This window comes from Chaetodon auriga, chromosome 3 (assembly GCF_051107435.1).
Source record: "Chaetodon auriga isolate fChaAug3 chromosome 3, fChaAug3.hap1, whole genome shotgun sequence".
Classification (NCBI taxonomy): domain Eukaryota; kingdom Metazoa; phylum Chordata; class Actinopteri; order Chaetodontiformes; family Chaetodontidae; genus Chaetodon; species Chaetodon auriga.
This window is the reverse complement of record NC_135076.1, coordinates 21,736,982-21,762,786: the sequence shown is the minus strand read 5'-3', so window position 1 is coordinate 21,762,786 and position 25,805 is coordinate 21,736,982. Positions and strand designations below refer to the sequence as shown.

At 42.2% G+C, this 25,805-nt stretch overlaps 3 protein-coding genes across 5 annotated transcripts in view; all 3 read right to left on the bottom strand.

Annotated features, from left to right (window-relative positions):
• The window catches only part of ell (elongation factor RNA polymerase II), a 33,674-nt gene extending 27,467 nt beyond the window's left edge, over positions 1 to 6,207 (bottom strand). The window contains exon 1 of the mRNA XM_076726118.1: positions 5,995 to 6,207. Coding sequence (XP_076582233.1) covers positions 5,995 to 6,129 — 135 coding nt within the window. The 5' untranslated portion in view covers positions 6,130 to 6,207. The remainder of the gene's footprint in view (positions 1 to 5,994) is intronic.
• Positions 6,208 to 6,916: 709 nt separating this feature from the next.
• Positions 6,917 to 13,632, bottom strand: fkbp8 (FKBP prolyl isomerase 8). The gene is made up of 9 exons (XM_076727059.1): positions 13,562 to 13,632; positions 12,731 to 12,998; positions 12,310 to 12,479; positions 12,076 to 12,164; positions 11,506 to 11,726; positions 10,947 to 11,119; positions 10,790 to 10,867; positions 8,771 to 8,908; positions 6,917 to 8,511 (listed from the first exon to the last, which is right to left on the bottom strand). Exons 2-9 carry the CDS (start codon positions 12,984 to 12,986, stop codon positions 8,425 to 8,427), a joined length of 1,212 nt encoding a protein of 403 aa, XP_076583174.1. The 5' UTR covers positions 12,987 to 12,998; positions 13,562 to 13,632; the 3' UTR covers positions 6,917 to 8,424.
• Positions 13,633 to 14,515: 883 nt separating this feature from the next.
• ssbp4 (single stranded DNA binding protein 4) overlaps positions 14,516 to 25,805 on the bottom strand; it is an 87,740-nt gene continuing 76,450 nt past the window's right edge. For 2 of the 3 annotated variants that reach the window (XM_076726115.1, XM_076726116.1), the window contains exons 7-17: positions 24,441 to 24,567; positions 24,211 to 24,278; positions 22,899 to 22,963; positions 21,864 to 21,909; positions 21,726 to 21,761; positions 21,530 to 21,584; positions 19,982 to 20,052; positions 19,769 to 19,847; positions 19,318 to 19,346; positions 19,127 to 19,228; positions 14,516 to 17,717 (exon numbers count right to left, since the gene is read on the bottom strand). In XM_076726115.1, the coding sequence (XP_076582230.1) occupies positions 17,688 to 17,717; positions 19,127 to 19,228; positions 19,318 to 19,346; positions 19,769 to 19,847; positions 19,982 to 20,052; positions 21,530 to 21,584; positions 21,726 to 21,761; positions 21,864 to 21,909; positions 22,899 to 22,963; positions 24,211 to 24,278; positions 24,441 to 24,567 (708 nt within the window). In that variant the 3' untranslated portion in view covers positions 14,516 to 17,687. The remainder of the gene's footprint in view (positions 17,718 to 19,126; positions 19,229 to 19,317; positions 19,347 to 19,768; positions 19,848 to 19,981; positions 20,053 to 21,529; positions 21,585 to 21,725; positions 21,762 to 21,863; positions 21,910 to 22,898; positions 22,964 to 24,210; positions 24,279 to 24,440; positions 24,568 to 25,805) is intronic. The other variant, XM_076726117.1, reaches the window with a different exon arrangement.

The window sequence follows — 25,805 nt, the reverse complement described above, 5'->3', positions numbered from 1 at the left end:
ATACTGGTTCCTGGCTTCAGATGAAGTTGGGCAGTGGTGTCTCTGGGTCATTAATGTTACCTGAATATGAAAATGCTGCTTGAGTTTGGCAGCCTTTTTGGAGTCTGCCATGCTTCTATCAAGTTTTTCTATTAACTAATGTAACTAAACATGGTTCATATCTGTGATTTATAGTTGAACAGTATGCATAGATGTCTCATAGACGGTTGAAATTGAAGATTACAAACACAGTTTCATTGGACATGGGATTACCATGTAAAACTGACTGTCACTGGGCTGAAAACACTGACAAAAATAAACAATCTGACTCTCAAGGAGAGATTGCATTATTAGAAATTAAAAAGAGGAATCTCCTTTGATAAATCCGTCTTTTCAAATGCAGACAGGCCTGCTTTGATTTAGCAGAGATTCCTTCAAGGTTTGGCCTCATTCAAGTTTTCTGAATTGATGCAGCAACATTTCATACATTCAATCTGGGCACTGATTCATTATGGTTACTCACCTACTGACTGACAATAACAAAAGCATATACCTGAATAAACTTGTTTCTCCAGTTAAAATTTTGCACTTGTACCTGTCTTCAAGCATCATACTGCTCAAATACTGGTTATGAAACACAGGCACAAAGCATGTTTGTGGACCAAAGACCACTGACTGATCTCTTGAAAAAGCCATAGCTGGTCAGGGAGTCTGCCATGTGTGCAGTGACACCAGGTTGACATGGTCACTTGTAGCAACCCGCCACAGGACAGACGAACACCATGACATTTAGAGTCATATTTGGCCTTAGTGGTTATGGTCATCTCTTGCAGCGTCCCGTGATCTGCTGAAACTGGGGAGTCAGCATTCCTTAAATAACCACTGCACTGGCACAGGCTGACCAGCGTGAAGAAACAAAATCCCCTCTCAGTCTCCATTACTTCCCATACCATCCCCATAGGGGTCGAGACAGGAGGTAGACTGCAGCCAAGCACAAGAGCAAAACTGACATGCTGTAAACTGACCTCCTTAGTGAAGCCTATAGCCCGTCTCCACAAGTACTTAACTGAGGATTGATCTTCATCTGCACAAAAACATCTGGCATCTGACTTTTTTTTATAGAAACTGTAATTCAAAATCTGGAGGGCTTTCAGATAGCTGATCATGCAGAGAATGTCAATATCTCATCAATGAAAGCATACATATTCCAGTAATCAAAAGGCATTCGTTTACCTGATGAAGAAGCCTATCTGCTTATCATAACGCAATCTGCCTTTCTGTGGTGACAGGGTGAAAAGCTCATCCAACAACGAGGATATCCTCCACGTATAGACTCAGTCCAATGTCAAACAACCTAATCCAAGTCTTTCACATCTCATTCACATAAACTCAAATGAGTTTGCTGACATCACTGTTGAGCAACTCAACAATTCTCCAATCTGGCACTGTCATGCCATAATTCAAAGCTTGCAATATTTATTGCTGCCTGGTCCTGTCATTACCCAACACGCCAACCACAGCAGGAATCTTGTCTGTCTCCAGACCATCAGGTTTCATTTTAACAGTTTCTCATTAAGAAAGAACTGAATTTAAGATTACATTATTACACAAATCCTTACAGTTACATATGTATAATTCATTCCAGGTGAGGGCAACACAGACTAAATTGCCAACTACAGGATGGGTGACCATACTGTGATGTATGTCCTTAAAAATGTAAAGTTCATACTCTCAGCTTATAATCACCGATCCATTACCTCACCACAAGACAAAAGAAGTGACTTGGGCCAACAAAAGGCTTTAACATTCATTTGGGACTACTCATCCTTCACCAGTGTAAGACTGCAGTGTCAGCACTCGAGATTTATTGTCAGTTCTATGCAAGCTCTCCTAGATTGCAGATGAATGTTCATTTTATTTTTCAGACAAGCTTAGTATTTAATTCAATGCTTAACCTTTATGGGCTTTCTATTTTGAGAATTTAGGAACAGCCGCATCTTTCACAGTCAAGAAAACTAAGTTCTCCTGAATCAGACCATTTAAACACTGTGTTTTCCAATACTGCGCTGTAATAACAGTCATCCAGAGACGTAATTATAAACTTTTATGTTACCTCTCCATAACCTTCAGCTTGATGACGCTCAAGTAGCCTTACTCATTTCCTTGCTTATGTCACAGGCATTAAAAAAAGAAAGAGTGAGTCTCTGGGCTGCCGGTCCCGCAGCAGGAGTTCCAGTTCACTCTGTCCTCAGACGCACCAAGAGAGGAACCAGCTGACAGTCATGTTTCATGCAGGAAGCAGTCAATACACTCAGCTATTGCTACTTGATGACTGGTGGGGCACAATGCACTCTGAGAAACACACTAAGAAATACTCAGGCAGTTTTTCACAAGATTCTCAGTACAGTAACACTGAGCACTCAACAGCCTAACTGAATCAGCTTAACATCTAGGCCAACATTAAGCATTTGGGTATCTTACACTGGAATGATAAACGAGCCTGGGAGAATTTTCTGTTCTCCTCATGCAAAAAATGCAGTGACTTGACAGTGACACAATTAAGAGTTTAACCATTCCAGCTCGTCTCAATGTCAGATAGACATCTGACCACTTTTGTGTAAATGTAAGAAGATATCTTTTCTCAACATGCATCTGTGCACATGTGGTCTGTGTTAGTTGAGGGACTTAATACATTTGCACAGCACTGTGGTTGTGCTGTTGGGCTTTCATTGTTGTCTTTTCATTGTTGTTTCAATACTCTGCTTTTAAATATACATGGCTCTGAGCTCTCGTCTGTGAGGCGGACTGAGGAGACTGTTAATATGCAAACACAATTTAATGTATACGCTCATAATGTAATCAATTTAGACATGCGGAACAACTGCATTCCTGTACATGATCACTGTGTCAGATGGGTGGTTTGATGCTCATTATCTGCGATCATGTGAAGCTACTGTGACTGAGTTACAGTCACGTAAACAGCTTCTACAGGTCTGTGTGTTCCTCATGTGTGTCTGATTTTTCAAAAAGTATACCATCGTCACACAGTATATCACTAATGTCAGTTTCAACGCAAATAGCCAACTAAGAAATGGGCCCAATCCAAAGTATCAAATCTCAGATCCCATCTCCCAAACTGTTGACCACAGGGACACACGCCTTCCCCACAAAAAGCCAAAAGCTTTACCACAAACTAAGCACCCACAACTATACGGAACAGACATTTGATTACTCAATATTCCTGATCAGGCCATATTGTAAGTAAAGGTTTTAAAGATGGAGTACTGGAGAAAGATTATTGATATTTGAACTCAAAAGCAAAACAAATACACTCTTCCCTTCAGTGCTCCTTAGAAGCTACGCCCCACAAATTCATGAACGTGCATTGCCAAACCAATGGCACGAATAACTGGGCAAGTTGACCAAAAGAGAAATATGGTGGGATCCAGAGTGTCTGCTGCCCAAAAGAAAGTTAGCCTCAATAAGTAACACTTCACAGCCAAGGACGTGCAATCCATGAGGTTCTCCATGGCAAGTAAAATATTTCTATACTAAGCTGGCAAGGCAGTATCTCTGATGTTATTTACGGTTCATTATTATCTGGGTATACAGTAGCTCTGCTCCTCGTGGGTAAGGATGCTGAGGAGGGAGAGTAGCCAGCTGAAGCAGAGGAAGAGGCAGAGGTCGGAGTGCAATCGGTTCCCCTGCTGATTAGCTTAAATAGGGTTCTGAGTCTCAGTTTAAGACACTTTTTTTTGTTTCCCGTTTATAGAGCCAGGCCTGCGTATGAACAGTATGAAAGCATTTTTTCACAAAGAACAAACAGCTCGAGGACTGAGGAAGTATTTGCTGAATTTGAGAAAAAGTGTATCAAATTAGAATCACAGCAAGTCTGTACAAGAGGCAACTCTCAATAAAATCTTTTCTTGAAATCAAGCCAGTGGTTAAAGTAATAAGGATTCATATAGCTATATTAAATATAGAAGACTTGTCACTTGCAATGATAAAGGAAAAGTTGGGAAATTGATTTGAAGTGACCGCCCACCCTCCTTTGGCAGGTGGATTTGTGAGGTCATGCATTTTTTCATAATACAAAAAACAAGATGGACACAGTGGGGGTCCACTGTGAAATTTGCTGTAGTGTGGCAACATTTAACTGTGCCTCTTATCTCCTGTAAATGGGTATTGCTTTGTATGTGTAAACTACTCTGGGAAGTGAGTGTTTTTGTTTTGTTTCCTTGGAGTTTGCTTCTTTTATTTTGTTTAATTTCATCTATTCAGTATGTCTGACATATCTGCTGTGTCTGCACACTGTTTTTTATGAAACGCTAAATTAAAATCCACAGACAAAAACAGAACAAAAATGTGCATCTTAACTGTAAAAGATAATTCCAAGATGCTTCTTCTGTCATCCATGTTAAGCCAACTGCACCAATAAAAATCCCAGCAAAGAGAATCCCTGTTTATGATTCCGGTGAAATTTTTAAAGTTTGTACTACTAACATTTTAAATATACAGTTGCATGGGAATATGCATTTAACAAGAATATTAAAATTAGAATCTAATTTTACCTGACATTAGCCCTGGAACCCGTTAGTGAAACTTATTGTACTGCTCTGGTGATACTTTTTTGTCCAATATGCTTCATTTTTCAGTCAAAAAAAAAAAAAAAAAACTCTTCTGATAATTCAAAAGCACATAACATTTAAGCAAAAATCTTAATCAAATACAAAAATTAGCAATCACCCAAATGTGAGAACTGTCTCTAAAGCACAAAGGCCCTTTAAATACTCTTTAAAATTTGCCACCAGCACAACTGCTGCTAAAGAGCTGAGGGATTACCCTGTACTGACAGCTCCTTCTGTGTGTCACAAATTGGTTTAATAAACACTCTTCCTACAACTGGTAGCCCTCCATTACCTATCACAGTTGTATTTTCTGGCTTATCAGCTGCAGTCCTGCTGCACACAGCCACTGAAGCTGGAGATAAGGCCCTCTCGTCCTGGCCTGCCAGGTTTTCCCTGTCAAATATTTATAGAAGCTGAAACGTTAGATGGCCATCATCAGACTTATGGCTCTCTACACAAGCCAAGCAGCAGCAGCAGCAGCAGAAGCAGCAGCCGAGCCTTTTCAGAGATCAGACCATGAATTCCAGCTCTTATTTAAAAACAACGACTGACAAGAAAATGCGTTGAATCCGCCGTTTAATAACTTTGACGCACTTCTAAGCTATCAAGTGGCGGTGAGGGGGTTGGGAGAGGAGATGGCCATCTTTCGCATGAATACTGGGTACTTTTCCAAATTATTCATCATGCTGTCATTGGATACTCAACCAAGGCAACGATTCCTGTCAGTTAACAATTAAAAAAAAAAAAAAAAAAAAAAAAAAAATCAAAGTCAGTGAGAGGACAGGGCTTATATACTCAAAGGCAGACGTTTCCATTATGTGGGCAGCTGCTGGCTAGTTAAGCTAACAAGGTTTTCCAGATTTTTTTGACATCTTAACAAACTTTATGGAAACGAGTAACGTTACACACAACTGAAGTTTGCTCCCTTATTTGCTGTTTAAATTCTTGAATGTCATAGCAAACATTCGGGAAAGACACGTTAGCAACCACAACGAGTAAAAACAGTTTGAAACAAACACCCGAATATAGTGAAATAACTACTCAGGTTCAGTATCCAGTAGCAGCGAGCTGCCAGCTCGGTAAATGACCGAGTAACGTTACGGTGCTCAGCGGTCGGTGTGGAGTGAGTCTGGGTGTAGCTACAAAACGATGAACAGCTACCTAACATCCAACATCCCTCAGCCCGGCCAGTCGAGAGCGGTGGATCGCCAAACTAGACACTTAACAAGCCAAACTAGCCAGACTCAACCAGACTGCCGTGGCGGTGTATCGCAGCGTGAAGGCAGCGGCAGACCGAGCGGGGGACTGACCTCACTCCGCCTGTCAGCCGCCCGGACAGACTTCAAACGCGAACCAAAACGCCACGATACCGAGAAGGGCCATTTACCTTGTTGCTCTGATAGCCTTCAAACGCTCTCAGGGCGCTGTCAGTGAGTTTAACGTGAAAGACGGAGACATTGCTACCGTTGCTCACTCTTCCACAGGACAGTCCGTAGCACTGCTCCTCCTTCAGCGCCGCCATCTTGCTACCGTTCCCACCACGCGCACGGACGCACTCTGTCGTAAACCGAGAACTCCCGTTGCTTTTCAATGAATATTCAATGACCGCTCACTGACGATGAAGTCACCGAGCAGTAATGAAGCCCTATATAGTCACACGTGTAATAAGGCAAAATTACATTTACACTCCAGAAAACATCATTCACGATTCAGTGCTATTAATCATCGACTTTTACAACATTTAAAACTATTTCGGAGACGACACGTGCATCACAAAACTCACTTATACCTGATGATACTATTGTTCTTTCTAATTAAAAAGCTGTAGTCATTAATGGGTGGGAACGAAACATATTTTAAGAAGTATTTAGGAATTAGCAGTCCACATCAGTAATGCGTAGGAAGAGAGAAACGATAGGTCATCTGATTACGTCAGCGAAACGTCAATGTCTGGAGGAAAAAAGAAAAAGTACACCCACTTTGGAATATCTAGAAAATTTGGGAATGTGTCTGTGAACAAATCAAACATTTTTCTATAAATGCTAAAGCATGTGAGACTTTATTATCTTAAAAACAAGTTTTAATGTAGTTGCTGTACAAATGTGGCTGCATATATTTTAATGGAAGATGTGTCCAGTACATGCTATTTCTCATTCAACCAAGGCCAGCTTTATTCGGCATTAATACCAATAGACCGGGAGCACAACATGGAATCACTTCAGAGGTGGACATGGCTGACAAATCACTCCATACTTTGTCACCAGAGTGGAAGAAATCCTGATCAAAAAAAAAAAAAAAGGAAACGGTAGTTTGATATCAGACACATTTTATTGGGATGAATATAAAATTAACAAATGCAGGGAATGCCAGGAACCTCTTCACTTGCCACCAGCTGTTAGTTTATGCAACTTTTGGCTCTGTAGGCCTACCATCTACTCTAAAGAAGCCACAGATTGAGTGGTGTCACATTAACTATGTAGGAAAGCGATGATCACAGAGGAATAAATAAAACACGCAGAGGAACACAATTAAAGGAGATTTCACAATCAAAACATGTAGGGGAGGGAAAAAAAAACATACACACCCATAATTGGATTTGAAGGTTCGTCCTTCAACATTTGGTCTTAATCATCAAAAACTGAGGTATAACTGACTGGAATTGATTCATAAAAATAAACTTTCCTTCACCATTATTCACAGTGACATCACTGAGAAAATTTATGTACCATCTTCAGTCCTTGTTGTCAAGGCAATACCTGCACCTCTATTGACAAGAAGTCATTCGACAAATGTTGAAAGTACAGTATATGTACTTTAGTTGATGCTTTAATGTGTGCATATACAAGTGACCAGAAATATACAAACCCTGCAGCACTGAACTGCCATCAAACACACTGTCTTGTATATGTATAAACCACCTTTGTGAAATGCTGTTGACACTGTGTCCGATGGACACTGATTCTGCATCAGATGGTACTTTTTGAGGCTACCGTCCTTTTTTTTAACTGTATTATATTGTGAGGTGTTTCTTTGTATTTTCACTCCTCCATATATGCTGACATGGATAATTTTAGGACCACCTTACAGTATAACAGCACAACAAACTCCAGCCTCAATACGTGCCATAGAACTGACACAACATGCAAACAAGTACAGCACAAACTGACTGTTGCATTGCATTACATTGTACAGGTGTTTCTATTTTTCTGGTCACATAGTGTATGAGTAGAGTTTATAGAAAAGGTGTGAGAGTTAGCACACATGCCAGCTACCTTGCCATCAAGAGGATCTAAAATAAGAGAGCAGCTGCATTACACCGATCAACAACAAATGTACCGTAATTAAAACAAAATCAAACCACATATCCTCCTGCTCAATCTGACACTTTAAAACTACAGCAGTCAACATAGGACCATATCACAATAGCTATGTTTAATGGGAAAAATATTTTTTAATAGCTCCTATCTGAATCTGTGGTAATCTATTATTCTTTTATGCTCAAATAATCAATTTCAAACATCAACTACCAAAGACAAAAACAATGGCAGCAAAAGAAAACAGTGTCTGGCAATGTGACAGAAATGCATAAACCTACACATTTACAAGGTTGGAAATACAGTTCCCATATGCAAATATTGATGTCTTATTACTTGTCACATATAGTTCTCAAACATGGCAGAGAAAGGAGAGTGACAGTGATGACCGACTGACATTTCCACCCCCTTTGACCAAAGGTCAGAAGGCACTGCCAGATGTGCTTCTGTGCTGAGGCACTCACACTGCAGTGGCTCGGTCAGGACATCACTACAGGCTTGGTTCAATTTCTAGCAGCTATGACGACAGATAATGCTACGCCACCAATGGCTACTGCAGTGGCACCGAATAGCCACTTCCAGCTGAGGCCCTGCGGAGATGAAAGGAACAAAAGAGCAGAGAGTGAGTATTAAGTAGGTTGAATAATGTCATGATTCATGACACAGTGAAAAGCTCAAAGCAAGATATTCGTCTGACTTAAAACACTGACATACAAGTGATGCTGTCTGACGATTACAGACACATTACTCTAGAAGAACTAATGAAAGTGCTTGGGCATCATGTGATAATCGAGAGAGATTCAAGCTGTATTCAAACTCAAAATGTTGAACGCTGAATGACTGTCTCACCCATGAAGTCTTGGCCCGGTGTTTCTGTGTGCTGCTGCCACTTGTCGGATTACCCAGCATCTTCTTATACATGGCCTGCTCTGCTCCTCTCTGCTCGGAGTGCTTCTTCACCAGCTTGGAGAGCTCAGTGTGGATAGTCTGCACAGAGAGAAAAGGCATATAGACGGATGCTGCAGCTCTGGTTCATCACCCAAACCCCTCTCTACTCTCCACCAGCTATCCCAGCATGAGGGAAACAGCTATTCTACAAGAACCCGAGACTGATTTCCTTGTTAATGAGAATGTGTCAGGATGACAATACCCTAACATCAACAAACACGAGTGGTCACCAAGTGGCCTGGAAAGAGTGGAAAATGAGATCATGAGACTTTTCAAAAGGAGTATGACAAACCATTAATCTTCAAAAATGACTGATAGATGAAGCATCCTTTTAAAAGTTATATATATATGTAAGGACTGGACAAAATGTTTATGCCATTCTTTGTTGTCTTCCAAGAAATCACAGGCTTTCATCACAGAATTAGCCTGCCGTTCAGCCCACATGTCCACACAATTCCAGGATATGGGTTCAGTTATTGTTCCAACACTGTCTCAGATCTGAGTCATGTTACTGCTCTTAAAGCTGGTGAGTGACTAAGCAAACCAATGCTTAACAGACGACAAAAATGTTTATGCTTTGTAAATCCGCTTCAGAAAGCTTCCACTGATGGAGCGCCATTACACAGAGTTAACAGCAATGTTCACTTACTAGTAATTTTTATAAATGAGCATAGTCTACATTTAAAGACATTTGTGGGAACAGGAGAGCCAGTGTCACTGTCTGTACATGTCTCTACCCCAAGGATTTGTCTGTTCCTATCCAATACTAAGAGTAAGCAGATATATTTTCAGCAAAGTGTTTCAGCAGGGCACCCATGGTAACTTTGCACCACTATTGTGCAATCAGCTACCCACCAAAATGACAAAAATGACACAGACTTGTCCCCAGGGCAAAGATAAAGTAGGTTAAACAAACATGCAAGATCTTGTCCTAACAACATCTGTGTGTCCACACACTGTGCGGAGATGGTTTGAGGCAGTCTAAACTGGAATTGTCAAGATGGCGTGTCATGTCAAAAAACCCACAGACAAATAAATCTCCTGCCATCCATTTTAGTTGAAGATAAAGGGCGTGAATAGCTGACACCAGTGTAAAAAATGTAGACGGCATGTCTGTCAGTGCCTGGAGAACAGAGCGATAGCGCGTCATCCTGTCACTCCATGACGCCTGCGCCTGTCTAACACTGCCTCATTGATTATAATGGCAGTGTCCTGGTATTGTCACTGAAGCCCACCCACTGATAGCTGTTAGAACATGATGTTATTTAGAGAATCTTTTCATTATTATAGCTCTAGGAAGCAAGTCCGTTTTAGTATTAAACCAGCTAAGCTTGCACAAGGTTTAAGATGTGTGTCGATGATAGATATCATTGCTAACATACAAATAGTGGACAGGTCATAGGGACTGCTAGTGCATACAGTCTATAGTATGTGCAATATGCACATAGGCCGCTTAACACAGCAATACACCTAAGATGTACTATTGCAAAATGCAATGTAAAGGATGGATGAATAGCTTAAGTGGAGGCCAGGCCATGTGCTGTTTGACAGATTGGTGTAGGACTGAAGTGGGGGATTCTGGGCATGAGTACCATGCTGCCACAGCTCACAGATGATCCAAGAAGCCCACGCACTGAGCTGAGTTCTGTCAAATGGCCTCATGTAGCCAAAGACCTACATATACCCAACTATATATGCAGGAGAAGAGAAACAGTGGCTAGGTATTAGATATGGCTGGGGTGCAGGGCAAACCTATTTACAGCACCAACATGAAAACAAATCCTCAGAAATGATGAATCAGCAGTCCACCTGACCTTGCATGACAAACTAACTGATTTGATATTTTACCCTATGGCACCATCTACTGGCCATTCGAAAGACATTTCTCCATACTAAAAGTTGTGCTTTTATCAAAAGTACCTTGTTGCTTGGTTCCAACTTCAGTGCCCTCCTCAAAGTTTGAATGGCTTCTGTGTATTCACCTTGCAAGGCCAGTACCTATAGAGAAAACAAATAGTTAATAAAACAATCTACCGCAGACAAACAGAGAAAGTCAAAGAACAAGAGTGACACGTACCTTGCCCATGCGGAAAAGTGCTTTTATGTTGTCTGGCTGGTGTGCCAGTGCTGAGACACAAGATTTAAGGGCTGCATCATAGTGGTCCAGTTTCAGCTGAGAAGCAGCCATGTTGTTTAAACACTTCACTTTTACGTCCACAAGCTCATTCTCTTCCTCAGGACTGATATCGACTGCAGCAACAGAAACCACAACATCAACAAAAACATTTAAAACCAGTTAAAAAGTTAAAATAAAGGGTCACAAAAACAGAATCCTAAAATGAAATAAGATAATAATAATGTCCATTGGTGCATCATTAACATGACTGAACACTGGTTAAATCTATGCACTGCCTATCACCATCTAAGCCAGGACAGATGTGACATTTTTTGACCATGTGGGACATGTTAGGTAAGAGTCTCCTCCTGTTTATGGGGTACAACTAAAATCTCCAAAAAAAAAATGCATAATGAAAGTAAATATCAACTCTTTGAGTGCCTTGCTCCCCCACCTATCAGGGTACCCCCTAAGACCACTGACAGAAAACCATCAACTGTAACTCTGGCCTGCAGCTCACCTTTAGAACTCGACTCTGTGATTTGCAGGGCAATGCCATATGAGTTAACTGCAAAAGCATAGTCCCCACGCTGATAATGAACGTTGCCTCTCTCTCTCTTATGGCTGGCCAGGGCAATCTTTTCTGAAGGAGGAAGCAGCTCCAAGTCTGGGGCATCAGTAGCTTCCAGCAGTTCAACTTCAAGGGACAGCTCAGCATTGGGAGGAACATCAGGTTCAAAACTGGAAAGATGAAGGAACACAGTCAAGCTAAGGAGTTAAGGAAATAAGAAATATCAGTCACTAGATTATGCAGAAGGAATTTCGACAGTGACAAGTCTCAGTGAAACTGTGCATCACAGTAAGGTGAGAACATCCAAGAAGCCAAAAACAGAACTTGTCGAGCAAGTAAAGCTACATGGTATAAATTAAAATGAGGGAATGTACATGTGAAAGTCAAGCTGTATTTATATATTACTTTTTCAAACACACACAGTAAAAATTAAAGGTAACTTTGAAACTGCAGCTTTCATTTGAGTGGAATTTTTACATGAAAACTGCTTTTAGAAGTTAGATTAAAACACATCCCCACCTCCCCCGGGCACCGTAAGCGTATTTTGCATCAGTCTGAATGAGGGCCTTCTCTCCCATTTCCATGAGCTGCACTGTGAGATCCAGAGCCTGAAAGGACAACAGTCTCTGTAGATACTGATATGTACAATATAACACTAAGTGCTGTCAGTAGCGTAAAGCAAATTATGCATAACCTGAAATCTCTCTACAATCTTTCCCATTTGAGAAGTTACCTCAAATGGTTCATTTTTACCTGAATGACATCTCCATCACCAAGTGTGAAACAAAGGTCAGACTGCTCCTCTACCAGTGCCCCGTCCATCAGGTATGTCTTCAGATGAATCTTTACATTCTGTCCTTTCTGTGGTCGACTGTCTTGCCCTTCTCCTGCTGCCAGGACTTTCTTCTTCAGCTGGTCATTGCCTAGAGACAAACACAGGAATAGTTATTTCAGTCAGTCAAAGCACTGATCACTGTCCAGTGACTGTTGGGCAACCAAAAGACAGAAGCCTTACTCAAGGGAACACCTTGGACTCTCGCATGGGATGACTGTGTGGATTTGATCAGAACACCTTCACCTAATCGATACTGACTTATAAACTACTGCAACACCCTCTACAGGAATGTATTTTGCCACATATCTGACATGTTACGATGACGCTTTTGTTATGTACCTAATACATCCAGCCATTCTTCCACTGGTCCTTCCACTGGAGGTTCTGTGTCTGCACTTTTCTTTTTAGACTCATCTGTGTTTTTCCCCTTCCCACCCCCGGCATCTTCCAGAGGAGGGGGTTCGTCGTCAATGTCTTCGTCTAAAACCTCAAAGTCCTCCCCGCTGTCCAGCAGCGAGGTTCGTCCATTCTTCTTTGCAGATGGCGCACTGTCATGGCTATCAGAGACGTCCATAATCTCCTCTTTTTCCGTCATTAGTAGAGTAATCTGAGAAAGAATGTTGACAAATTGAAAAATGCAACCTTATTGATTCCATTGACAGTCCCAAACAAGAGTCCCAATTAAAATCAATCGCTTTTTAAAGAGTGAGCCACTGCGATCATATGAGTGAGCCTATTGCTTACACATAGCTTTCATGCTAACATAGTATCTACAGTAAAAACTGCCCTCTAAACCCATCCATGACTGACATCTGTGACAGAAACCATGACATGACAACATGATTATAATCACAATCCAACTTTTTTGCGTCACTGATGTATTTTGATTAACAGGAGTCTAGTTAGCCACACGTTTCCAGAAGTTTCTGACAAGTATCCTACCGCTTTTCATGCGGCTAGCGGGCTACTGCTAGCAGACGTTAGTCGATGAAGTTGACAATAGCAAAATAGCATTAGCTGTAATCTCGCTAGCTATCTAGCTAGCTACTGTTGTGTGGCTATTTTCATCTTGTCTTGCAGTACACCGCTGCTTGTATCAACCTCAGATAGAGTCAGACAGTCAGTGTCATTTGTGTTAAACCCATTTTATCAAAATTAACGGAAACTTACCTTCAACCACTGTGTATGCTGCGGCTTGTTTTGGTCCCGGACAATCTCCCATTCAGTTTACAGTGACGAAGTTAGTTTGCTGTTGGGGAACAGGAGACCAGCGCGACCTCTATGGGTTTCTGAATATACAACATCAAACTGACTTCGTCGCGGTCTCTCGCTCATCCCATGAAGCTGTTTCCTGTTAACCTTGAGCTCCTGTGCTTCTATTTGACCTGTTCCTGCATATTAATATTTAGCCTCATTGGCATCCCGAGCACTGCAATTTTAGTTTTAAATATCAAGAAATTACTCCATCTCTCTCCTGCTGAAGTACGGCTAGGTAAGTAGCCATCATATGATACAGAATGTATTTGCCAAATTGTGACTGTATCCCCTGTGGATTAATGAGTGTCTATTTATAATCCAGAAATAGTACAAGAAATATAATCAGCATATTTCTGAAGGTCATTTACAAGAACATATAAGTAGAACCATAGTCACATGAAGAACACTGACATTAAAAAAAGAAGTTAATGCCATGATAAAACTATATGAAGTCTGGGTTTAACCCAAACCAAAACTGGTAAAATACCAGTTGCAGATACCCTAAATCAAATATTGGTTAAGGTCCAAAAACCAATGCTTTCAATAAAACAGTTAATACTTAAAACAGGGCATAATCCTTTCCATTCGAGTGCAGGAAGTCCTTTTAAGTTAACCCTTAGCCTCAATCAGTCTTTGCCAGACGCTGTCACCTTAAATATCATGCAGGTATAAAAATACAAAGTTATTTAATTTTCCAAATTATGGAAAGGGTGCGCTCACTGGAAATTCGTTTTTCAAAGATTAACATGATTTACAAAGAAGACTTAAGCGACCCTTTCAATGCTGTATATAACTGCTCTTTATGCACTGGATAAGACAGGTTGAAAGCTAAATGAGAGCTCAGAGGAAGGGATTCAAACAACAAGGAAAAATCAAATGACATTTATTATTGATGCATTGTTTCTTTTTTGATAAGCAAATTATCTGTTTTTCTTTCAGTCTAAAGAAACTTTACAATATAAAGAAACATACAAAGAACATCTTTATTACCTACACAAGACACCTAAGTCCCTAAGACAAGATTCTGAACTATCCTACCATGTAAATACAAAGCAAACCCAAGAGACAGACTGCTTCATATTGAATACTGCCGTGTCATCAGAAAGGACCATGAACGGTACAGGAGAATCATTCATATCCCCTTCCCTTGAATTCCCCACCCCTCCCAGACTCAACATATCCATCCCACCCCACCAGCAAATCTTCCTAATGGTACAGTATTATACATCACAATAGAAGTACAGAGATGGCCAACGATCGATATACACAGAGGACTGAGAGAGGATCAGTGAGAGAGCTTCAATCTATACAACGCTATAACAGGAGCGGATAGCAAAGGACACAGTTACCTTTTGATCTATTCTTAATTTAAAATGAGGTTCTCATAAGTATTTTTAACCTTTTTAAAAGTGTTCTTAAATTGATAAAAATCCTTCATATTAAAAACTGCAGTAAGAGGTCACATGTTTTTTTTTTGTGAGAAGATGCCCTTTGGAAAAAATTATTCAAAATGATCATTCATAGCCAATAGTAACATTTAACTGAAGCACAAGGAGACAAGGGCAGAGTGAGGACGCCACAGCTTGTTTGCTTCTCTCTGTCCTGTCCTCTCTCTGTCCTATCCTCCCCACCATACAAGTCTTTAACATACAGTCTGCATTTATTGTGTTACTGTATTCTATACATTTTTATGGAAATTTAGCCACGTGAGCCAAATAGTCAGCGCATCCGTTCTCTATGAAAAACATGGACAGATTTATTTATAATTTACTTTCAGCTGTATTCATTGGTAGTGACTGACATATCAAAACATGTCAATGATATCAAAATGCATTATACAGTATTTACAAAAAAGGAAATTAAGGGTGGGGTGGGGGGTGAGGGATGGGATTGGAGGAAAGGAGGGAGGTGTGTGTCACCATATTGAAGGAACACTGGGGAGAGTGTTTCCCAGGCCACTGCTAGCCAAATCCTGGAGATGTCCCTGTTGAACTCTGGGTACAATCTGTTCACATTGATATCAGAAAATTGATAAGTACGTCACCATCACCGATAGAGGCTACAGTGGTTGTTTAGTTATCGTTGGTTTGAACACAGCCATGACGCGGGTGCTGCAGTGTGTCGCTATGTGAGATCATTTATCCCTTTGAAACAGTGACAGAGAGTTGACCAAGCCGAGAGTACGTAACATACAGAAAGAAACACATTAAATAGCGTGATATTTAACTATGCTTTCCTTTGTGTGCAGATTCTGTGGGCTTTCATTTTTTCTGTTGAATACATTTAAAATAAAAACAATCTGCTGAAAACAATCCACAAAAATGGAGATATATCCATTACAAAAGTATCCCATTATTCCTCTTCTTTTGACCGATGTGGAAGGTGCATCACTCTGCTCCCATCATCAGCGCTGCTACAGCCTCCAAATACTCCGGATCCATTATCCCGCACGTATGGGACTCACTGAGGGAACTGATCGATGTGAGCTCCGAGGAGACGCTCATTTAGCCCGTCCTGTCTGAGTTAAGAAAGTGGATCTTACAGGATCTGAGAGTTCAACCCAAACTCGAAGCAGGCGTCAATGAGTGTATCTGAGGTCCCGCAACATCTCCCAGTCCAAAAGGAGACATCGGCGAGAGACCAGTATGAATCCTGGGAGGAAAACAGTGCCGCTTGGAGTCCACAGTGAGGGTGAAATCACACAAAGTGAGGAAGGGAAAGGAACCACGTTTTAGGATTCACAGACAACTTGTAAATAACAAATTATAAAACAAGCACAATACAAGCTAAATATGTTTGTATTTACAGACAAGACCAAATCCATAGAAGAGACGCTCTCTCGCTCTGTCTGTTACCGAATGAGAACTGGCACCTGTCCTGACCATCGTCTCAGGATTCCACCAGAGCCATTCCCATGCAGTAAAAACACAGAAACACGTGAGAAGGGGTGCTCATTAAGACGAGATAGACAGACGTCAGCGGACAAGCTGTACCAGAAAACAGGAAGGCTCTGAGAAAGCCTCTGTTTTAACTGTATTTATAGTTTCAGCTGAGATACTCTCACCTCAGCTCAAACTACTTCCTTAGCTGGAGACAGTCAATCATCCCGATCGCTCTTATTTTGAAAGTTTATGTAAATGTTGCTACAAACATTTAGGTGGCAGAGACTGGAGCTACAAGTTCAGAGGAAGTTTTAAGGAGAGGTATGTGAAGTGAGACTGACTGTGACAAAAAAAAACAAAACAAAACAGACATCAAATAACCTAAAAATCATGTAAACAGAAAATCATTGTGCATTTTTCGAGTGTGTGCTTATTCTGTCATTGTTGATGCTGCTGCTGAGATAAAATGTGCCCTTTACAGGAAATCATAACTACATTAGTAGAATAATATCAATTATGAAAATTATAACAATAACATTACCATCAACAACAAAAAATACAAACATTTAATGAAAACCGTTCTTGCCCTAAAATAAGATTTATCAGTTCATCTCTTTTTTTGTGTGTGTTGTTTATCATCCCGCCAACACAGGAGCAGAGTTTCTGAATGAGAGTTTTCAGCCCCTGTCAGTCAACAACTGCGCGCCCTCGTACGTTATGATCAGCATGATATAATGGAGTGACGGATGCTTTATCGGGCTTGAATGCCACCCACGAGGGCAGGTTTTGGGTTTGGGAGAGACAGGCTTGGAGCAGTTTCGGGCTCTTACTGTCCGAGGGCCCGTGTCGAGGCCCGGTAGGTGAGGAGAAGCGAAGAAGAGGCCCATCCTGCTGCTTGGAGTCCTTTTCATGTTCTTACACCCATTTTACAGGCGTTGGGATGGGGGACCTTGAGGGGAGTCCTGCTTTCCAGGGGCATCCCCAGGGGCTGTGTGGCACAGCACACCGTCCATGAGGAGGAGGAGGAGATGGGAGGGGAGGGGAGGGAGGCGGGTAATGCAAGACGCACCGGGGTAGATGGGAGAGGGAGATTGGGATAAGGGGAGATGAAAAAGAAATAAAATAAAATAAAGGATAAAATAAAATAAAAAAAAAAATCACACACTCATCGTCATGTTGGGTGAATACTGTAAAGAGAGAAAAAAGAGAGGGAAGGGAGAAAAGATAAGCCAAAACTATATTAAACTTCTTCCACTACCAAGTACAAGATGAAAGCAATACAACTAACTAATCTAAATGCCATGTCCAGTACACCGGCCTCTTGCAGCATACATTACACCTAACAATTTACCCTTTCTAATTTACTTTCTATGTCAGTAAACCAGCAGCAAGCAAAGCAGAGTCCAGCCCAAGGAGAAAATGTTAGGAGATTTCAGATCACAGTGAAGATACTGGAGCAAAATGTGCTTGTCAGTCTCACATTAATCACTATACGACAATCTCTCCATGCATCAGAGAAAGCATATTATCTGCGTCTTTTCCATGCTCGTGTTGGTGCATGCATGCTTTGTTTGTGTGTGTGTGTGTGTGTGTGTGTGTGTGTGTGTGTGTGTGTGTGTGTGTGTGTGTGTGTGTGTGTTGAGTAAAGTTGGGAAAACTGGGCACAATGTAAAAGCCTGATTATCGGCTCGATTTAGCCCCGAGGTCTGGTTTCAGGGTCAGGGAGGTGTTTTGGTGCTAAATAGAGCAGGGGTCGGTTTCATAGAGATATTTTAAAATGGTCTGTCGTGCCTTCATTTTGCTCTTAGATTAGTCTGATCTAAGTTGGAGAGGTTCAAAAAATAAAGCCTGACTAGTTGTTCCATGGTAACAACCAGTGACAGCTGCTGACCAGTGGCACCAAATGACAAAACAGAAGAAAACATGGCTTTATAATTTATGGTTTGTTAACAGTGTTTTGGGGCAAGATGAGAAGAGAAAGAGCTTTTGCAGACCTTAGTGTCTTTAGCTGGAAATATAGAGCAGTGAGGACGTCGTGAGTGAGTCTTATTTGTCCGGGGACGCTTGGCTTAGCCTGAGCTTAGCAGAAGTACCGATTGAGCCCTGTCACGTTACGCAGTCACAGCATCTGAGCTCTGGTCTGTACTATTCAGAGATTTTATGCTACCAGAAGTGCTCTTTGCTGAAATTTTCCTCTGAATTTTTCCAGAAGGCAAACGTTTTTCTGCTGGAGTGAGCAGTTTGACATGGTGGCCATGTTTTTTGGGTTAAACAAGGTATTAGTTTACCAAGAATTCATGGCAAACTGGTCCTAACTGAGACAAAGTCTACTCCTGAAACCGGCCCTCGGTCAGGGCAGGGGTTTAGGATTTAAAGTTCTTGTCCTGTAAATGAGAGATGGAGCAATCACAATTCAGGTGTATGTGTTTTTGTGACTGGACAAGTCTCAAAGTGATGCTGCTGTCTGATTGAGTAGCCAGTGGGCACCTGTGCAGGTATTCTGCAGCAGTGACTGTTGTCACAGTTGAATAGGATTTCTTATAGTCTTCCAGTTTGTTCCCAGCTTAAGAGGCATGTTGTCTCCTTCTGTACTCACACTTTCACTTTGGAATGGGTTTAAAAAGTTGCCTGCCATCTCGCCGTCGTCCCGCGGAGTGCCGGGAGGATTGTTCATGCCTGCCATGTTGTTGGGAGAATTCTACGACACAGATGAGGAGAAACAATGAGACGACGCACTCCTTACGGACAGACAGAAAGAGGCACAGATAGACAGGCAGTCAGTCTTACCTTTGGCAACCCATCCATGTCACCAGAGCCTGCGATCAGAAATGGAAAAACAAAAAACAAGGAGATGATGCAACTGTTGACTGATCCTCCGCTGCTAATTCAACATCAGCTCAGGATATACAGTGCAAGCACAAACAGCCTGCCCTCTCACACATAATGGCCGGTAATTAAGCTATTTGTTTCAGATACAGATGAGCACCGACTCACTGGCTTCACTGATCACGTCTCACCCATCTACAAGATCAATTGGCCTGCTCACTGCCCCACTAATCTGTTTCAGCTTTGTTCAATAGCAGCAGGACGGAGAACACTTCCTCTACAAGCCATGAGAGGGCAGAGTCTTACTTCTAAAGGCCTTTGTTCATGGAGAGTAACAGGTTTCACTCAATGTACTCAGGAGCTGATACCAGGTACCTGCTATATACACTGCACGCTATCTTTAGCCACTCACCTAGCGATCCATTCATATGATGCTGCTCCATAGCACCCATTCCACCCATGGGCCCATCAGGACCCGGTCCCATTGGGAACTACAGAAAAACAGCAGTAAAATGTACAAAGGTCAGTGCGTGATGGTCGTAGATTAGACAGAAAAATAAAAACAAACCCTCAAATGTAGAAACACTGATGCTATTTATTGTAATTCCAAATGACTCTCACTTACATTAGGTCTGTTTCCACCAGGGCCGATGGGGTTCATCATTGTGTAGATATTTTCACTCGAGTTTGTTGAATCTGTGAATAAAGAGCAGTCGGATGTTCAAAATCAGAAGCACAAAGCGCACTGTGCCTCGCAGACCGCGACACATAGTTGCAGATAAAGCCCCTGCTCTATTATCTCCGTCTGTTTTCATATCCAATATCCAATTGTTCAAGAAAATGTCAAAAAACAAGGTGGGTTTGGGGTAATGAATGGAAAACAATGAGCTAAGCTGCACAGAGCCGCCTGGAGTGGCACTGTCTTTCACTGTATCTGACATCGTTTCAGTTTAATTTAGCCATTTGTAAAAAACATTCAGCCGCAGCCCTGCCATGTTCTCATTTCTGAACAGGACAAAGACTAACCGTATGTTACTTTAAGTGCCAGAGCATAATGTCATTCAATCTGTCTGTCAATCAACCTACACACTGCTCTCTGCAATGTGCAAAAAAGGAAACCCATTAACTCGTATTCCTACAATCACCAGATTAGACCAAGTTTTTACACGGACACCCAGGCAACTTAGCAACAACCAGCGCATGCTGTGTCGCTCCTGGTGTGTCTGTCTGTCCTGAAAGGATTCAGAAGGATGAGGTGACCTTGATCTGACATTGCAGGCAGAAAGTTGTGAGTGGAAGACTGAGAAAAGCAGGAAAAATATGAATAACAGGCTGAGAGACAGGGGAGGAGATGGATACAGTATGTGCAAAGTGGTGGAGAAATCTTGCCTGTTAGTGTCCCTGAATCTAGCTCGTGTTGTCGTGACTGGAGGAGGGGGGCAATACTGAGTGGGAGGTGTGCATTTTTGTGGGAGGTTGGTGTGTGTGTGCGTGCGTGTGTGCGCGCTCAGTCTTGGCGACTGCAGTGGAAATATGTTTTCCCTCCCGGTGTACGTGTGAGCAGGAGCGTTTTGTGCAAAAAGGTTGCCCCAGCAACGTATCACAATAGAGGTATGTATATAAATAATAAATAGTGGACACAAAAAGAAGCTCTCCACAGGCCAACAGAAACAGAACATCGACAGGATATCAGCCAACAGTGTTTTGTTCTCCGCTAATCCTCCACAGAGACGCTAGATTGATGGGTCAAAGCTGAGATGGATGACTCATTTGATTGCAGACTGACATGCTTCTGCTTCCCTTTTATGCAACTGTCTCCACAATGAGGAAACATGGCCAACGACACTGGAAGATTTTCCAGAATGTGCTTAAAGTGGAAGCAGCTGACAACAAATGTGATACCTGACCGCTTTTCTTTGTCGTGCATGTGTCGCAGACAATACCAACTTCGGCCCAGTGTAATATTTTACCATTTTTCAGTGTTTTACACTTGCAAAAGTACTCCTAACAGTTCAATTCCTGCAGTATTTAGAGTCCTGTAACTGCCTGTCTCTCCCAAAGAGAGATGTGTATCAGACAGAGAGCAGGTTTGATGTTTTTTAGTCGGAGTCTGTGTTCAGTGAACACTGGATAAAAGTACAAATCAGAGGGGAAACTGAAGTGTATAACTCACCTCCAGGGCTAGGCATGATGGGAGTTCCTGGTGGGCCGCCTCCCCCTGGAGGGCCCTGAGGGGTGAGGAAGCAAGAGAGAGAGAAAGAGAAATGAGTGCTGAGTGCATCTAGATGGCAGCGTGCCTGTTAGATATTACTGCATGACAGGTAATTTATGGCCCATGGTCGAACACGAGTCCATGACGGGACACTTACCACATAGTTGCCTGGAGATGAAGATGAATAAGCTATCTGTGGAGAGAATAGACCCGAGGTGAAACAAAACATGAGACACAGGTATTGTTAACACACTCAGTCATGTAAGAGATAAAGATGTGAGAGAATGTGACTCACTGAGTTGGTGTTGGGGTTTGGCCATGGACCTCTTCCACCAGGACCCCTGGGGACACAAACAGAGCGAAGATTTAGAAATTGAAGGGAAGATTTCTGGCCCACAGCAAAGCTTCACAGGAGATCCTTGTCACATGTGATCATTTCTCACTGCTGATTTCTTAAGTGCATACATATTAGTTGATATGCGCATATAATCGAGAATTCTTCGCCACAAGAAGTGAATTTACATGATAAAATGTACATTTTAAGTGTGGCAACAAAGAACTTTAACTGCAGAAGACACACAGTCACAAACATCCCTAATGCTGCAATTCCTTCTTACAATAATCATTAACACTTTATATTAAAGTGCACACACTCACCATTAACTAGCTGCTTATCAGCATGCATATTAGTAGCACTTATTAATGCCTCCTTCTGCACGGCCATATTTTACAACCACTAGACCTCTGATTAAGAGTTTTCCCTCAATAACCTCCTACTTACTGCTTTTTGATAGTAATTAAGAAAGTTGTTGTACATGAATTAGGATCATAATAGCCAATCCCTAAACCAAACTCACTGTAAGCACCACAATAAATAAATGCTTTATGGTGACTAATTAAGTGCCAATATGCTGGTAATAGTCATGCTAATAGGCAGCTAGTTAATGGTGAATATTTGTACTTTAACATGAAGTGTTTCAATGAAGAGTTTTGAATGTCGTAGACATGAAGAGTCCATTTCTGTGGTTTTGTTAAAGGAAATATTTTCACAACCTGTTGGTGACGGTCATGTTGTTTTCTCACATACGTTATGAGATCTAGGGACAAGTGAGTCTGTCCATTTGATTTTGCAGAACAGGTTCCTGGTTCAGGTTTGACATATGACACTCACTGTCCCCACATCTCAGCAACTGAACCAGTTGAACCACTGCTTGAAACAATGGTCAAAACAACAAAAATGAGACTTAAGTTGTAAAAAACAACCTAAAATGAAGCTTTTCTTGGCACCAGAATCCATCAACATCCACAGCTTTTTTTTCAATATACTCACATGTTCATGCCCGGCATCCCTGGCCCCATGGAGTTTGGAGGAGGCCTCATCCCGCCGCCGTAGTTCTGCACAAAGAGACGAGCACACAGTCATCACGCCGTCTCACACCTGCTCCGTCTAAAGGTTTGAATCTTAATGAAGGTCAGCCACGATCATGTCTCCCGCTAACTAGTGTTTAATAACGTGACGTATGAGCGGAGTGTGGAAGCGGACAGCTGTGTGTAAGTGTGTGTGTGTGTCTGTCTGTAAGTTGCGAGTCTCTGTGTACAGTATGTATCTCTATGTGTCCATGCTCCCCTCTGCGTGTTTGCATGTATGTTTTCATAGCTGCTCAGCAGGCGGGTTTGGCTGGCACTACGTGTGTGTACTTGTGTATGCATGTGTGTATGCGTGTGTGTGAATGAGACAGATATAAAGAGAGACTATGGGGGCAGGCCAGAGAGCAGCTCCACTCAGAGGAAGAGTTTTGTTCAGCAGACGATTACACTTGTCGAGCAGATGCCACACCAGCTGCTGGTACGCTCACTGCCAAAGTCACCGAGCCAGGGTGGCACAGAGAGGGGCTGAGGGGCACAGGGAGAGAGTGTGTGTGTGTGTGTGTGTGTGTGTGTGTGTGTGTGTGTGTGTGTGTGTGTGTGTGTGCGTGCGCGCCTTTGTGTGAGGTGAGGCTGGAGCGGGAGGTGGTTGGGCGCAGAACGAAGCAGCTGTCTGGTAATGCTAATTCAAAAGGACACTGTTCTTTAAGCATCTTATGTATTACACTGAATCACATCCACAAAAATTAAAGTGATAAAAGGAAAACCAACAGCGCCACACTTGGCACCATTTTTGGTCAAAATGTGTCGGTGGCGGCTTGCTCAGAGCAGCCGGAGTATTCCGCCTCTGTTTGTCTCCCTAGGTGGGAGTCGGCAAGTAGGATTTAACATGTAAAACTAGCCTTGGCAGTGGGTGAGCTCTGGTCACAGCCAAGCTAATCATCAGAGCGCTTCTGACATTTAAAGGCAAAGTTACGAGGCTGGCAGAACCAAAAATTTCTCTTCAGCAGCGACAAAAGATTATCTGCGTGCAGTTTATGGGCTGCTGCTTTGACATTATAGCTGCTTTTATGGTAGCTCTAAATGAAGGGCAACCAAACATTGGGTTTGTTCATAAACTGACGGTCCAAGCACCAAATCTGTCTGTGTGGCAGCTGCAGAGTGGGACAGCAGTGGGCGGGTGGCGCTGAAGGACGCCGTCCAATGCCATGACTTTATCAACACAGCCCAGTCCTGTGCTTTATTCTGTGCGACTGAGTAATAGGACCGGTACCCACCTGTGGGCCCATGCCTCCCATGCCTCGAGGGGGATTCATTCTCATCGGGCCTCCCATGTTTGGATGTCCTGTGGTGAAACACGGAGAGTGAAGCTTGTTAGAACAGCAGCTCTGTTTAGATCAATAACAATCCCGCAAATGAGGAGAAAACGTTCTCCTTCAGAGGCCAATATGAGATTCAACTGCAGATTAAATGCAGCCACTCTGAAATCGCCATGTTTTGTCAGTACCTTGAGGTCTGGTGGGGTCCAGGCTGTTTGGCAAGAGGGGCTGTGACCCAGGGATGCTCCCAGGAGGCTGATTTGGCATGCGGAGGGAGGGCCTTGGGCCACCTGGGTACCGTGGAGACATGAATGGCTGCAGGAAGGACACAAGAAGGACAATGGGTACGTTATTTCAGGATGATCATGGGCGGAATTCTTGGCATGATTCTTGGCAGATGGGCCTTAAAATATCAAAAATAAATTTGAGCTTGACCTTGTTTTGATGGAGAAATCACACAAAGCCAAAGTGCACTTTACATTTCATCGAATTAGCGTGAAATGGAACTCATGATGACAGCAGCTGAAGTCAACGATCTCAATGACAGAAACTTTAATGTCAGGATATTCTTTAAAGATTGTGATTATGAGGAATTAATTACGATTCTGTATTCCACAGCATTTGATTCCACAGCAAGTGAAAAATAAATAGGGGCAGATCACCATAAATATACACTGACAATACGTATTTTGAGTACAATGAGTGCAGCGGAAGCAACTAAACAGACTTCTAAGGACATGAAGAACGATGACACGACATAAAACAATGCTTGAATTATAAACGACACAAACCACCACAGTGCACATGTCTCAGCGTGCCATTGTCATTATCGGCTCAGTGAACGTCGGATTCAACTCCGTACTCCAGCTTAATAACCACACATCCATAAATCCTGCTGCACTGTTTGTTTGGTGCTTTCGGATGGACATTTTTTACTCCTTTCTTCTACTAGGATGCTGTTATCTTGAGGTTCTGACCAAATTAAGGGCAGATCTCCACAGAGCAATAATATTAGGATAAAAAAAAACGTTACAATCAGCCTAAATTAAATGCTTTTCCCTGAGTATATCTGTGAAAATCCGCTCTTCAGCAGCAGAGATGTTTCGCTCATACCTGGAGACAGCGAAACAAGGCACAAAAGGCTTAGAAAGCCTAACTCTCTGGATCGAACCTGCCCAGCTCTGAGGCGTCATCTCCGTCAGCAGGGGGAGCTATTGTGTTGAAGAATACTGGACTGTCATAGTTTTCTTACATTTACCAAGAAGGAGGGGTCTGTCATTAAGTTTTGGAAAGTAAGACCTCAGGTGGTAAAATCCATTAGGATAAAGGTAAAAGAGGACAGATAAGAGAGAGGGTGAAAACATGCAGGACGCAAAGCTGGACAATATGGGAGAGACTGGCAGGTGGAGCAGAAAAGTCGCGCAAGGAGGAGGACGTGTACTTCAGCGTTCGGTGCAGCTGCACATGGCTGGACGTTTCCTCGCCGTGTCTGTATCACCAGACAGCAGTGCAACAAAAATGCAGCCTGGATAGTGTGATTCACAGCAGAAACT